The sequence below is a fragment of the Emys orbicularis genome, chromosome 1 (assembly GCF_028017835.1).
Source record: "Emys orbicularis isolate rEmyOrb1 chromosome 1, rEmyOrb1.hap1, whole genome shotgun sequence".
NCBI lineage: Eukaryota > Metazoa > Chordata > Testudines > Emydidae > Emys > Emys orbicularis.
In genome coordinates this window covers 113,592,978-113,607,399 of record NC_088683.1, presented here as the reverse complement: position 1 = coordinate 113,607,399, position 14,422 = coordinate 113,592,978, and the positions used below count along the sequence as shown (strand labels likewise).

Sequence of the window (14,422 nt, the reverse complement as noted above, 5' to 3'; positions counted from 1 at the left end):
GGTCCGTATGGGGCTTAGGGAAGAACACCGGTAAACAAATGTCCTGTCCCATATGGAATTGCGTGACCACCTTAGGAAGGAATTTGGGGTGCGGCCTCAGTTGCACCGTATCCTTATAAAAAACCGTATAAGGAGGTTCTGAAGTGAGGGCTCTTAATTCCGATACCCTCCTAGCCGATGTGATGGCCACTAGGAACGCTACCTTCCATGAGAGATGCATGAGGGAGCAAGAGGCTAGGGGTTCAAAGGGCGGCCCCATGAGTTTAGTTAGGACCAGGTTAAGATTGCATGCAGGGACCGGCGGGCGCAAGTAGGGAAACACCCTCTCCAGCCCCTTGAGGAATCGGACTACTGTGGGGTTGGAGAACACCGAAACTCCCAACTCTCCAGGGTGGAACGCCGATATGGCAGCCAGATGCACTTTAATTGAGGCGAGGCGGGGCGAGCCCTTGATGCTTGAGGTGCAACAAGTAGTCCAGAATTGATGGGACGGAGGCCTGCAGAGGCTGTATGTGATGAGGCTCACACCAGTGGGAGAACCTCTTCCATTTGGCAAGGTAGGTCGCTCTTGTGGAGGGCTTCCTACTACCTAGAAGAATTTGCTGGACCTGGTGGGAGCACCTGTGCTCCGTATCGTTTAGCCAGAGAGATACCACACCGTGAGATGTAGCGACGGTAGGTTCGGGTGGAGTAGGCGACCCTGGTCCTGTGTGATGAGGTCGCGATGGAGGGGGAGGGCGATCGGGGCGGTCACGGACAGCTCCAGCAGGGTCGTGAACCAGTGCTGGCGTGGCCACGCCGGTGCGATGAGGATGACTGTCGCCTTGTCCCTGCGGGTCTTGAGCAGGACCCTGTGGATGAGCGGGAATGGTGGGAAGGCATACCTCAGGCTCCCGCTCCACGGAATCGCGAAGGCATCTGCTACTGAGCCCGGGCTGAGGTTCTGGAATGAACAAAACTGAGGGCATTGGCTGTTGTCCTTGGTGGCAAAGAGATCCACCTGGGGAAACCCCCACCTCTGGAAGATTGAATGCAGGACGTCCTCTCTCAGCGTCCATTCGTGCATGTGGTAGGACCGGCTGAGGCGGTCCGCTAACCCGTTTTGGACCCCTGGGAGATATGCTGCGAGTAGGTGGACTGAATGGGCTATACAGAAGTCCCATAGGAGGAGCGCCTCGTGACAGAGGAGCTTAAGTATTTCTAAAGATCTGATAACTGCTAAGATTAACACTAACTACTACGCTAAGGGACACTCTCAGACGAGAGACAGAGTTGTTCCAACGCCGCCACGGACAGTAAGAAGGAACTGAGGGAGGGTCGGGCCCGCAGGGATATATATACGCTAGAGCGGGGCGCCGCTCTGGCGGGAGGGGGGACCCTGCCGGCCCGACGGGAGCCGCTGAGGGAAAAAGTTTCCGACGTCCGTGCACGCGACGCGCGCACACCTAATGTGTAATGGATGTGAACAATCACTCGAAGAAGAATACATTTTTTTAAAATAGATATATGATAGGGATGGGATAGATCCGGGATGCAAACCCATGCTCTGGATGTCCCTAAACCTTCAGCTGCCAGAATCTGGGACAGGATGACAGAGGATGGATCACTTGAAATTGCCCTGTTCTGTTCATTCCCTCTGAAGCATCTGGCATTGACCACCATCAGAAGACAGGATGCTGGGCTGGATGGACCATTGGTCCGACCCAGAATGGCCGTGCTCATGTATTGGTGAGAGAGTTTTTATTGTATTCAGAGGAGAATTAGACATGTCAAAAGGTAACATCAATGCATCGTGCATAGAAGGAATGAGCTACCCAAGTCTAAATGTTACTGGTTACCTGTTCAGCCAACAGGGAAGCAAGGCTTGAGTAAGCATCTGCAAACTCTGGACCGTATTTAATGGAATCTCTCAATAAGAACACAGCTTCCTCTTTCTTCCCTTGGGACCTGCAAGTCATAAAAGAAACAAAGTTCTTTTAACAACATGTTTAGGTCACCTATTGATTAAATACTTTAAAGAGACTTGAAAGTCCCTGTCTTGTTCTTTTCAACAAAGACTAACTAATTAACTCTGGCTTCTAGCCACAGTCTCGGTAACCAGAATCTCCCGAGGCAATATAGAATTCCATAGCCTCTCTGTCAGCGGGAGGAGAAGTGAAGTACTGAAGTTATCGGCGACATGGTAAGTTTGTACCTTGGCACCTGCAGATTCCTTGTATGGATTTCTATAGCTTGCTGGGAAATATACAAGTTCAACACAAAGATTCTTCTCCGCCTACAGCACTTCTCTATATATCTGGGGTGGGGGGAGGCAGGGGAGAAGGGGGGAGACAACTCGTACGTGCCGTTGGGGGTGGGGGGGCAGAATGAGGGCAGTGACTTCACAAGATGTTACTGAGCACGCTCAGTCTGTGTGAGCAGCAAAAGTGGGGGCACATGACCCTGCATGCCCCCCCCCCCCAAACACGTTGTCTTTAGTAGGGCCTGTTTTCACAGTAATTGCTGACATCAACTGGACAAACCTACCAGGAAACTCTCCGAGGGATTTGAGAAGAGATAAGAGAATCACTTTAAGAAATGGAAATATAGGGTCTCACCTCTGCAGCAGCCCTTCACTGGCAACTCCTGCAGCATTCCAGCTCTGGAGTTGGCAGGGAGGGGCATGAGAGTTGGCTGAGCTCCTCTGGTTATTCCCCTCTTGACAGGTGTGGAGTAAACCAAAATACAGCATGATGCTTTGTTAATTTGTGCTGTTTCCCCTTCCATGGTATAAAACTGCCTTCTCTCTTTAGGTGGGGTGGCCAGGGAAGGTTCTAGAACCAGCCATGATTGAGGAAGCCACGCAAAACACGACTTTGACTCTTCAGGAGTCAGCTCTATAAGGGCCAATAATCCAGTGAGGCCATGTGGTAGAGAGGAGGCAAGAGGCATCCACTCAGATATCCTTTACATCATGTGTAGGTCTCAAGATCTTTAGGTTAAGGGAACCCAACCTCTGGTTTCTTCTGTGGGAGCAGAAAATCTGCCCACTATGGACAAAAATATTCCCGGAAATTCTGAGAGTTTCAACTCACAGCGTCTCCTCTCTCCGATGCAGGTTACTCTCATATAACAGGATTTTCCTTAATGGATCAGACCTTTGGCTCCATTACTGTGGTAGTCTGGCTTACAGTGGTGGCCATTATCTGATGCTTCAGATGAAGGCAAAACAGATAAGTCATACTGCAGATAGCCAACCCTGCAGTACTCTACATGGCATGAAAACATTTCACTCTGTCTACACAGTGATCAGTACATGCCAGATTCTCAACTTGCAAAACTACAAACATAATTGTTTATAAAATTATGGAACTCCAGCCACATTTGTCTTTAATTCTGGAGTCTATGAAGAGGACAAATCTGTGAAACTCTGACTCATCCAGCAGAACCCTGGTCACGAGTTAGATATAAGTCAAAGGCAAGCTAATGAAAATTTCATCAGAGCCCAATGAACTACCCCTGACATGGGATTCTCCCACAGAAGCCATTAGGAAGTCACTTGCCTTATGGGAAGAAATGTCTAGGGTTAGAACAGTGGGCTGCTAGTCAGGACTCTTGGGATCTATTCCCATGTCTGTCGCTGACTCACCTGGAATAGGTCACTTATGGGAAACCTCTCTCTGCTTCTGTTTCCCCCATCCACAAAATGGGGACAATAAAACTTACATATTCCATATGGGCTTTACGAACTTAAAGCTGTTTGTGCTTTGAGATCCTTCGATAAAAATGTGTTATATGGGCACAGTGTCACGATTTAATTAAACAACGTATACATTTTAAGTGGAATATATTTTCATGTTTTTGACGGCCCAATATCACTAACTCCATTCTCAAGCATCTTGACCATTGCTGGGCTGGGGAGAGTCCCTGATTCTGCTCCTAGGAAGGGCATGGCCAGAGATGGTTGTGGAAAGCCTAATGTTGCAGTGGAGGGGTTTACTGTATTTCTCGCCTTGGAAAAGGGAGCAGCTTCCCTGGGTGAGTGCTATGGACTGAGCCAACAAGCTTTCTTTGTGTTGGGTGCACAAAGTAATATGAACATCATAGCCTTTGAAAAGAAACAAAGGACTCTGAAGTATGGGAAATATGTGAAAAGCTTGCAACCTTAGCCTTGGATTTCATCTGGGCGACATGGCCAAGAAACCAGATCTTGTTTATAAGGTGCAAATTTCAGCTGATAATATTTGTGGCCTTTCAGATTTTTTTTTCCTTTCTAGTTATATAACTGAGAGAATATTTTCCCTGTGCTTTAAGTTAAGTAAAAACAGTTGGGCTAGTCTTTTCCTTCTTAAAGTGGTACTCAATCTAAATTACCCAAATAAGCAAAACCAAATAAAGAACCACTTTCCCTCTTACTAATTAAAGGCTAGGTAGTTTGTCAATTTAGAAAACTTTTGGATTCTTTGGCTGGAGTTTCGTGACACATTTATATAAATTGAAAACAGACGACTGCTTTGTAAAGTTATCAACGGTTTGGCAGGAATGTAGGAAATGCCAGATACAGAAATAAAAGGATTAAGTGATCCACTTGACAGCAGTAAAAAGTCCCCATTAACCGCAAGCATGCACTCTTAATTACTCTTTTTTTCTGAATAGCCCTTTTTTGTTTGATCCCAGAACAATGCGTCTCCTTATAGGGGAGGAGGAAAAGATTACAGAATCTTTTTATTGTGACAGACCGAATTACATTAAAAGAACAGATACAACAACCTCTAACAGGGCTCAACCCCGCAAGAAGCAGCGTACTCTGGCCCCGATGCAGCCAAGCATTTACACCTGCTTAACTTTAAGCACATGAGTAGAAAGTCAATGATGTGTTGAAATGCTTTCCTGGCTCAGAGCCAAAGTGATCAGACTCTTACAGGATGGAGGCCATATGAATTTTTTAATTTTAAAAATGATTTGTTTAATCTCATGTTGTACGGTGCAAAGGGAGGATTTTTTGATATGCTTATTTTCTACGCATTCGTTATCTATCACGGCAAAAGCCAGATGAATGGACACCTTCACTGCTATACAGAGAGGGTGAAATTCATCCCACACAGTGGCCGAGGTACCACGTAAACCCATAAGATGGAGGGTAAGTGATTCATAGGGCCTTGTGAGGGGTCTCTGCACTGGGATAAATTTCACCGGCAGAGAAAAGAATAGCAGAGGGTTTGGTTTTCTATAGCACTTTTTACTTTCAAAATATCCCAAATGACTTTATAAAGTAAAGCATTAGATACTGGTAGAACAATGTCTGCACAAACACTGGATCCATTGTGCGCTCAGTAGGGGCTCACACACAACCTTAACAGAGTAACCGGTTTTCCTCAATAGAAAATATACCAGCCAAGCCACAGGGGTTATGCTCTTCTCACCAACAAAATGCCACGGAATCTTTTAACTTCTACTTGGATAGCTACCAAAAGCCAGGAGAAAGGATCTTGGTTTAGCATCATAAGCAAAAGACATTTACTGTCTCTAGCTGTCCTCATCTGTAAATAAATAACTAAACAAATTGGACGATGTGTGTTAAAATGAATATGGACAACTTACTCCTTTGGCATCCATCTACAATACAGAATCTTCCTGTTTCCAGTTTTAAAATAGCTATATTTTTCTGAAAGGGGTAAAACTATGTACACAGTACTGTAGCCAACAAGTAATATATGAAACTTGGTTCAAGAAGCATGGTTATAGTGTCAGCACTATGTATAATGTAGAGTTTCAAATCAGAGACCCTACCCAAACTCTGGACTGATGTCCCTAAGATGTAGCAGCATTTCGTTTGGTTGTTTGGTGGGAAGGGGAAATGTTTTAGTCTCCAAAAGGTATTAATATTGCAAAGTTTCTGATGAGTTTAACTTTTCCATGATACTCTCTGCCTCTTTCAGACAAACACACAGAGCTATTTCAGCACATTCACACCTATGACCCACAGTCTGAATCTGAGAAATTCAGAAGAGAGGGCAGACTGACATCTCTCCCTCCTCAGGATAGGTGGTCTTGGCAAACTTGGGCTAAATCATTGCAATAACTGTACTAGACATCTTGTATGCTCCTCTATGTACTGTGTAGTCTGACCTGGGAATAAACATTAGATTTCAGTTAACAGGCCTCAAGGCATTCAATCTTTTCTTTGAAAGTGTAGCCATAACATACTTACAGTGCACAGAGTATGGAAGTGTTTATTAGACAGAAGTGCCGTACTGCCTGTTATAAATCCTTACATTTGAAGGGATACAGCAAAGAGGACAATCTCTCCTATTCTTCCTGCTGCAACAAACTCAGGTTATGTGTGCACATGTGTGTTCATGCATATTCACTTCTCTGATATATTTACCAATTTTTTATATCCTTTTTTATCTGAATTCTTCATAAAATCTGTATAAGAAATTCTGGTATGAATAATCCATACATATTATTCTGATTTTTCAAGTTAAATCTCACCAGTTCTGAATCCATAGACACGAGTTAAATATTTACATGATGCAGAGCTTTAAAAGAAATATTAAGCCCAAAGGAAGAGGCATTTTGAGCTACAAAAGGATGGGGATGTGATTTTTTCATTGGAGGGGAGTCTATTAGTGATTGCTTTTTTACTGAGAAAGCTGTTTGCACGGTTTAGCTATCCTCTGTCTGATATTTATACAAGGCAAGAAAATGATGCCATTCAAGTTTCTTTTAGAGTATGTAAACAAAACCAGGGGTTCATTAACTCATTGTTATCATGCAGTGCTTCCTGTGAAAATTCATCTTCTGGCCAAAACGGAAAATGGAAAGTTTTTTTTTAAATGGGACCACTGTGAAAAACCAAAAGATTCCATCTTGTGGATTCCAAAACAAATTTACTCAAGTCCAGGTCACTAGGAACAGCTGGAAATAACCTGTTTATCCAGACAAAGGGGAAGGGGAGGCAGATTCCCACATGTTAACAGCAAATTTATTCCTCCAAAATGCTGAAGTTCCCTTTTCTCAAAACTCCAGCGGGAGTGCAATCTAATGAAGTGCACAGCAGGATTCCTCCAAAACAAGTAGATATAAACGTAAGGAATTCTGTAGAATTGACTCGGACTTCCCCCAGAATCATTTTTCAAATGTCCTAGTGTAAATAATACTATTAACGGCCATGTTTTAAATATTGCAGGCCTGGTTCTCCACCGATCTTCCCTGGTGTAGTCATTTCTGCCTGTGCAAAGTGGGCAGAAAATGTTACCAAATCGGAGTTCTCCATTATACCAGCGGCAGACTTTTGTACCCACTTTGCACAGGTTTAAATGTCTGTACTTTGTGCAAGGCAGCAGAGAATCAGTCTGTGTATCTAAGTGCAACTTTATTACAGGCTGCAATATCTCTAAGGCTATGGTCTTAGTAATAATTGTCTTTTTATAGCACTTCTTAACCTGAAGGATTCAAAAGCACTTTACAGAACTCACATAGCCACTGCTTTAAAGCAGCTGCCTTTGGGATGGAACACAGCACCTGTTTAACAGCTGCACGGTGCAATGGTTTTTAAGAGGGGATGTGAACCACAACAGAAAGAATGTAATTACCCATGTTAGAACTTGGTCAGGATATAGGAGATAATGGGCTGACTTAGGGCATTTGAGGGTGGGGGGGCAAATGTGGCTTTATGCACCCCCTTTGATCTTAGAGGCTGATTTGCGCTTCTCTATGTTAGGATGTTTAGGAATGGTCCCCACTAATTGGGGATCAGAGAAGTTCAGGAGCACTTCAGCCAACTGTAATGAATAATGCAAGAACTCTTTTTGCCTTTTGGATCAAATTTGTGCTTTCTATGGTTCTATATAATATTGACCTACTCTTTTATTTCTCAGGAATGACTTGTTCTCCATATATCAGTCCAAACCAATGGCACTGACTGGTAAGGTTATCATAGTGAATTCTCCATTACCAATAACGTGCAGCCGGTACAAGGCAGAATTTAAGTACTGTAGCCTTTTGTTACCTTTGATACAGAGCCTTATTCAAAGAAACATTTAGAACAGTACAGCTAAAATACGTTTTGGTAAGATGATGATGTTTTGTAACCAACCCAATACTAAGGCCAGGTCTACACTAGAAAAGGTTTGCTGGTATAGCTATACTGGCAAACCTTCATACTGTAGATGCAACTTACACGGAGAAAAAAAATAATGCTTTTGCCACTATAGTTTATACTGGTTCCCCAAGTGACACAAGCTATACTGACAAAAGCACTTTTCTGCTAGTATAAACAACAGCTACACCAGAGCTTTTGCTGGTATAGAAATGCTGTTAAAAAAGAGTCACACTATTAACTGACGTTACTATATTAGCAAAAGTTTCTAGTGTTGGCCTCTTTGTTCCTAGCCTATGTTCTAATGTGTCAGAGAAAAACACAGTTCTCACTCTCTTTTTGGGTTATGTAAAACATAACAAGGGGCCAGACTCTGAGCTGTGGCTGAGGAGCATTTGGTGCAACAAATGGGGCAAAAAATGGCCTTAAGCCAACTTTGCTCCCTTGATTCTGGATCCCCAGTTCCCTGGTGCAATTTAGAACAGCCTAGGGGCTGTATTAAGTTGTACAAGCAGCTGATAGCCCTACTGAGCTGCCCCAGCAGCCAAGGAAGTCCCAACCATGCCTCCTCCCACCAGTCATGTCCCCCACAACTTGCTGACCACAAAGATGGGAGTGGGGGGACTGAGTGACATACAGATCACAACTGTCACTCTGTCACCAGATGGATGGAGACACTGGGTTTCGAGCACCTCTAGGCCAGCAGGCTGGTGTAAAGGCGTCTTAACGGAGCTGAGGATCTGGCCTAATATCGCTAACTTTCTTTCTTTGGCTAGCTTCTTTGCAAGACTGTCTGAGCCAAAGTGGCATGTTTTCCCAAAAAGTAAACTCACAGCTAGCAAAAAAAGTAAACAGCACATCAGAACCAAAAAACAGCCACCACCCCTGCCCTAAAACCCAAAGAGGTCCTGCCTGCCGGTGAGAACTTAACATCACTCTTCATTACCATTGGGTAGACAATCTGCTGCTGTAACAGGGCAGTAGGGAGAAGCGGGGGGGAAGTATTTTAATTTTATTGAAGCCATTTGACCTCAATGTTAAACTTACTTGAGCAGATTTCCAAGATTGAAGAGAGCTCGATTATGCTGTGGGTTTAACTGAAGAGCTCTTTTATAGTATTCCTTTGCTTCCACCAAGTCTTTGGTCAACGTGCCGAGGTTGTTCAGAGCACTCGCATGACGAGGATACAATCTGGGAAAGGGGACATTTCAAATCACAGTCATTCAGATACTGACAAACATTGCTATCAGCTTTAATACTCTCTCTTCCCAACACCAGACGAGGTTATTGCAGTTATTCTTCTTTCTGTAAGTGAAAATAAACCTCTGAACCATGCTGATGTATTTCTCCTCCCCTGCAGCAGCTGAGAAAGAGTTGGGAGTCTTGGAGCAAAATCATCATGTGCAAGATAGTCGTTCTAAAGAAGGGATGGGGGGAAATGTGCTCAGTCTCCAGAGAAAAATGCAAATCTGACCTATTCTTATAGAACTTCAGGGCCCTATTGTGCTGGGCACAGTTCTTCCAGATAGTTTTTTTCTCTCATCTCTGACTATTTTTTCTGCTTACCTCCTCTCACCTTTTTGCCTGAATTCATAAGAATCTGATTTGGGAGCTTTAATCCAGATAAACTGAAGTTTAGTTTAAACAATGCACAGCTGCTTCTCCAGCCCTGCCCTCTCTAGTTCTTTCACAACTGATTTTGCTAGTGGGGTATCACTTATGAACCAGGGTTTTCATATTTCAAGTTCCCAAAATAGAGGACGCTGCTGGAGGGAGGGTGAGCGGGAAAGGAGAAGGTACAGCAATACCATACCATGCCACCCTTACTTCTGCGCTGCTGCTGGCAGTGGTGCTGCCTTCAGAGCTGGGTGGCTTGACAGCAGACACCGCTCTCCAGCCACCCAGCTCAAAATCACAGACATTTGTTCATGTTTCAAAAATTCTCCTGGATGGAGATCAGAGAATCCAAAAAGAGATAATATCAGGGAAAACTCGGACATATGGTAACCCTGTTATGAACCCTAAGGAGGAAGGATGGTCCAAGGGTGAGGATGCTGGCCTGGGACCCAGCTCGAATTCTAAGTTCCACCACAGACTTCCAACATGACCTTGGGCACAGTGGTTAGTCTCTTTGTGACTCAGTTCCCTATCTGTAAAATAGGGGTAATACTACTCTCTAACTTCACAGGAGTGCTATTTTTCACCCCATCTTTTCTCATGATGTCATGAATGACAGCCCAGGGATTTTCTTTTCTTAAGTACCAGGAACATTTTTGTATTTTGTCACTGATTTTATATTCTAGTTTTACACCAGTCTCTTCTGGGTCTATGGCATATGAACAGTTCTGGCAAGGGGCCTGTTTGTGGGAGGATCTGGAAAGGTATGAGGGAACTCAAACAACTAGGGATGCGGTTCTGGTGGAAAACACAGGTAACTTTCTACGAATAAGCATCATCAAATGTCTCAAAATCATTTTATTCCTTCACCACAATCCCTAATGTACAGGTACTAATAGCTGTGTAATTGATCTCTAAGTATTTCCTGGACGCAACCATATGCATTTTTAAAACGTAGTCTGTCATTTAACTGCCGCCATACTATAACTGATGGCTAAATATTCTGTCACCATTCCTCATGTTCGGATCAGCATCTTGTGTTCATCCATGAGAGACTTTGGTTGCTGCAACTACTCAGTTGCGAAAGTTTACTTGACAGTTCATGGATGTATAAGCCCTTATATCTTGCACAGCTAAATAGTCCATCAGCACCACCATTCACCAACAGTACATTTATTTACCTCTCATTCAGTTGGCTTTTTCCCTAATGCTTCTTCTAACATACACCGCTACCTCGATATAACGCGACCCGATATAACACGACTTCGGATATAACGCGGTAAAGCAGTGCTCCGGGGGGGGGGGGGGGGGCTGCGCACTCTGGCGGATCAAAGCAAGTTCAATATAATGCGGTTTCACCTATAATGCGGTAAGATTTTTTGGCTCCCGAGGACAGCGTTATATCGGGGTAGAGGTGTATAAACAATGAGTTACAAATGAAGGATCTAATTGTGGCTGGCCCTAACACAGCTGAACTGGGGCATGGAAGCCCATCAAGGGGAAGTCGTGCCTGACTAACCTAATTGCCTTCTATGATGAGATAACTGGCTCTGTGGATGAGGGGAAAGCAGTGGATGTGTTATTCCTTGACTTTAGCAAAGCTTTTGATACGGTCTCCCACAGTATTCTTGCTGCCAAGTTAAAGAAGTATGGGCTGGATGAATGGACTGTAAGGTGGACAGAAAGCTGGCTAGATCGTCGGGCTCAACGGGTAGTGATCAATGGCTCCATGTCTAGTTGGCAGCCAGTTTCAAGCGGAGTGCCCCAAGGGTCGGTCCTGGGGCCGGTTTTGTTTAATATCTTTATTAATGATCTGGCGGATGGTGTGGACTGCACTCTCAGCAAGTTTGCCGATGTCACTAAACTAGGAGGCGTGGTAGATACACTAGAGGGTAGGGATCGGATACAGAGGGACCTAGACAAATTAGAGGATTGGGCCAAAAGAAACCTGATGAGGTTCAACAAGGACAAGTGCAGAGTCCTGCACTTAGGACGGAAGAATCCCATGCACAGCTACAAACTAGGGACCGAATGGCTAGGTAGCAGTTCTGCAGAAAAGGACCTAGGGGTCACAGTGGACGAGAAGCTGGATATGAGTCAACAGTGTGCTCTTGTTGCCAAGAAGGCTAACGGCATTTTGGGCTGTATAAGTAGGGGCATTGCCAGCAGATCGAGGGACGTGATCGTTCCCCTTTATTCGACATTGGTGAGGCCTCATCTGGAGTACTGTGTCCAGTTTTGGGCCCCACACTACAAGAAGGATGTGGAAAAATTGGAAAGAGTCCAGCGGAGGGCAACAAAAATGATTAGGGGTCTGGAGCGCATGACTTATGAGGAGAGGCTGAGGGAACTGGGATTGTTTAGTCTCCAGAAGAGAAGAATGAGGGGGGATTTGATAGCAGCCTTCAACTACCTGAAGCGGGGTTCCAAAGAGGATGGAACTCGGCTGTTCTCAATGGTGGCAGATGACAGAACAAGGAGCAATGGTCTCAAGTTGCAGTGGGGGAGGTCTAGGTTGGATATTAGGAAACACTATTTCACTAGGAGGGTGGTGAAGCACTGGAATGCGTTACCTAGGGAGGTGGTGGAGTCTCCTTCCTTGGAGGTTTTTAAGGCCCGGCTTGACAAAGCCCTGGCTGGGATGATTTAGTTGGGAATTGGTCCTGCTTTGAGCAGGGGGTTGGACTAGATGATCTCCTGAGGTCCCTTCCAACCCTGATTTTCTATGATTCTATCTCCCCACACAACCAGCCTGGAGTCCCCCTCTGGGTGTGGGAGGAAGGGCAGGCTCCACCGAGCTGCTACATCCACCCCATGAGCAGGTGGGCAGGGATGGGGGGGGGAGGGGGAAAACGAGTGAAGCCCTGAGTCCATCCCCCAAATGCACTGGCCAGCAGAACTGAACGGACACAAGATGATAGATGCTGTAGGAAATTCCTCGCACCAGGAACTATGGGGCAGTAGGGATGAATCAAGTCACAGCAATTTTCTTGGGCTGCTTCAGGGATGGCACAGCTATGCTGCCACTCCATACAGGGGGCTCTGGGATAAGGTTCAAGGTAGCCACCAAACAGACAGACATTTTAGAGCTCAGTTTTGTTTCCATACGGGTCCATGGGAATTTTGCCATTGATTTCATTGGAAAAAAGTTCAGGGACTTTCTGTCTCAATTTTTTTTTTTTTTCGATTTCTGCTTCAAAACAAACCTGTGCATTACTTTACAGTCAGTACTCACGAAGCATGAGGCGGTTTTAACGCCTGACACCAAGTTGTGTTTGCGTTATGAGTGGGCAAAAGCACTTAAGACAATTATTGGAAAAGTCAGAAATATATTAACATTTTACAGCCCTTTAACTAGTGTTTTTCCCTCAAACTTTCAGAAATAAATTCTCCTCTGGCCTAGGAGTGTTCACATGAAATTTTAGCCCCAAGGGAATTTTCTGGGGAAATTTAGAAGGGAATGAAAACCCAAGTTAAAAATACAGAGCTGGTTTCATCCTTAAACTCTTTAACTCCTACCAGCGGCTCCATAAATAAAGGACTTGAACTCTGCGTTAAAGCCTCTGCCATCAAATGAAGTAAATTACAGTATGCATACACTTCTTCCAGCTGTTCTGTGCTGTACTTCATGTGCTTTAGATTTACTTATGGTCATATGACCCTTTACAAAAAATAATATACCCTGAGGACCAGCTCCTGAGCCAGTGTGAATTGATTTAGCCCCATTAAAGTCAATGGAGCTTTACCAATTTATACCAGCTGAGGATTTGGTCCTAAATTTAAAGCACTTTTGTCGAAGCCATTTGTAATGTTACCAGCAATAGAAAACAAGAACTGTCACACACACCACATGCAAACAATCATTAGGAGAAGAGGCAGCAGCAGAGAAAAACCAACGTGTAGTGAGATGACATGGTATTCAATGGGTTCATGAGAAAGGGTCTGATCCTGCCACTCTTAGTTATGTTGAATACCTTACTCGGCAAGTAGTGCCATTGAAGTCAAGGAGTAAGGTGCTACTCAATGCAATAAGGGGGCAGGGAGGGACACGATCAGGCCCTAAGGGGACCGTGGTCTCACTCCATCTGACTTCTGTGCATGAACTCCAATGTTGTCAGTATCAATGTTAGGGGAGTAAAAGAGAGGTTAGAACATAGCCCTGAGCTAGACTGACAGAACACAATAAGCCTGCACTCAGGTTACACCTTATGGCTTAATCGATTAAAGGCCTTTAAAAACATTCCCACAAAGTTTGCAAATCATTTGCATGTACAAAAGGGTTCTAGGCTGGGGTGTTGTTGTTTTTTTAAATTAAACAGACACCTGCACATTTTGCATTTCTTAAAAAAGAAGATTTTCAAAATGTAGCCCAATGTCACCCTTTGTCTGTCTGTCTTGTTTAGAATGTAAGTTATTCCTGGCAGCGGCTTTCTCGTCCCAGGTGTTTATACAAGGCCTACAATGGTTGTACGGTGCCTACTCTCAGTTGGGGCCTCTCAGTGCTCCAGTAGTAGTAATAACGCACAGAACACAGACTTTGTTTTATAAATAGCTATCGCAGTTTGAGATGCAGAGAGTCAATGGTTCAAATTTACACACTGTCCCATAGCTTCTTTTATGAAACGGAGCGTTCCATCTGGATGGACCCCTCTACCCACACGTCATCGGTAATGGCAACAGTCTGCAGGCAACATCCCTCTTGCGATGTATCTGATTAGGCAG

At 44.5% G+C, this 14,422-nt stretch overlaps 1 protein-coding gene across 2 annotated transcripts in view; it reads right to left on the bottom strand.

Annotated features, from left to right (window-relative positions):
- The window catches only part of TMTC1 (transmembrane O-mannosyltransferase targeting cadherins 1), a 183,501-nt gene that overhangs the window by 27,913 nt on the left and 141,166 nt on the right, over window positions 1–14,422 (bottom strand). For both annotated transcript variants that reach the window (XM_065417021.1, XM_065417030.1), the window contains 2 exons: window positions 9,131–9,274; window positions 1,839–1,947 (listed from right to left, as the gene is read on the bottom strand). In XM_065417021.1, coding sequence (XP_065273093.1) covers window positions 1,839–1,947; window positions 9,131–9,274 — 253 coding nt within the window. The remainder of the gene's footprint in view (window positions 1–1,838; window positions 1,948–9,130; window positions 9,275–14,422) is intronic.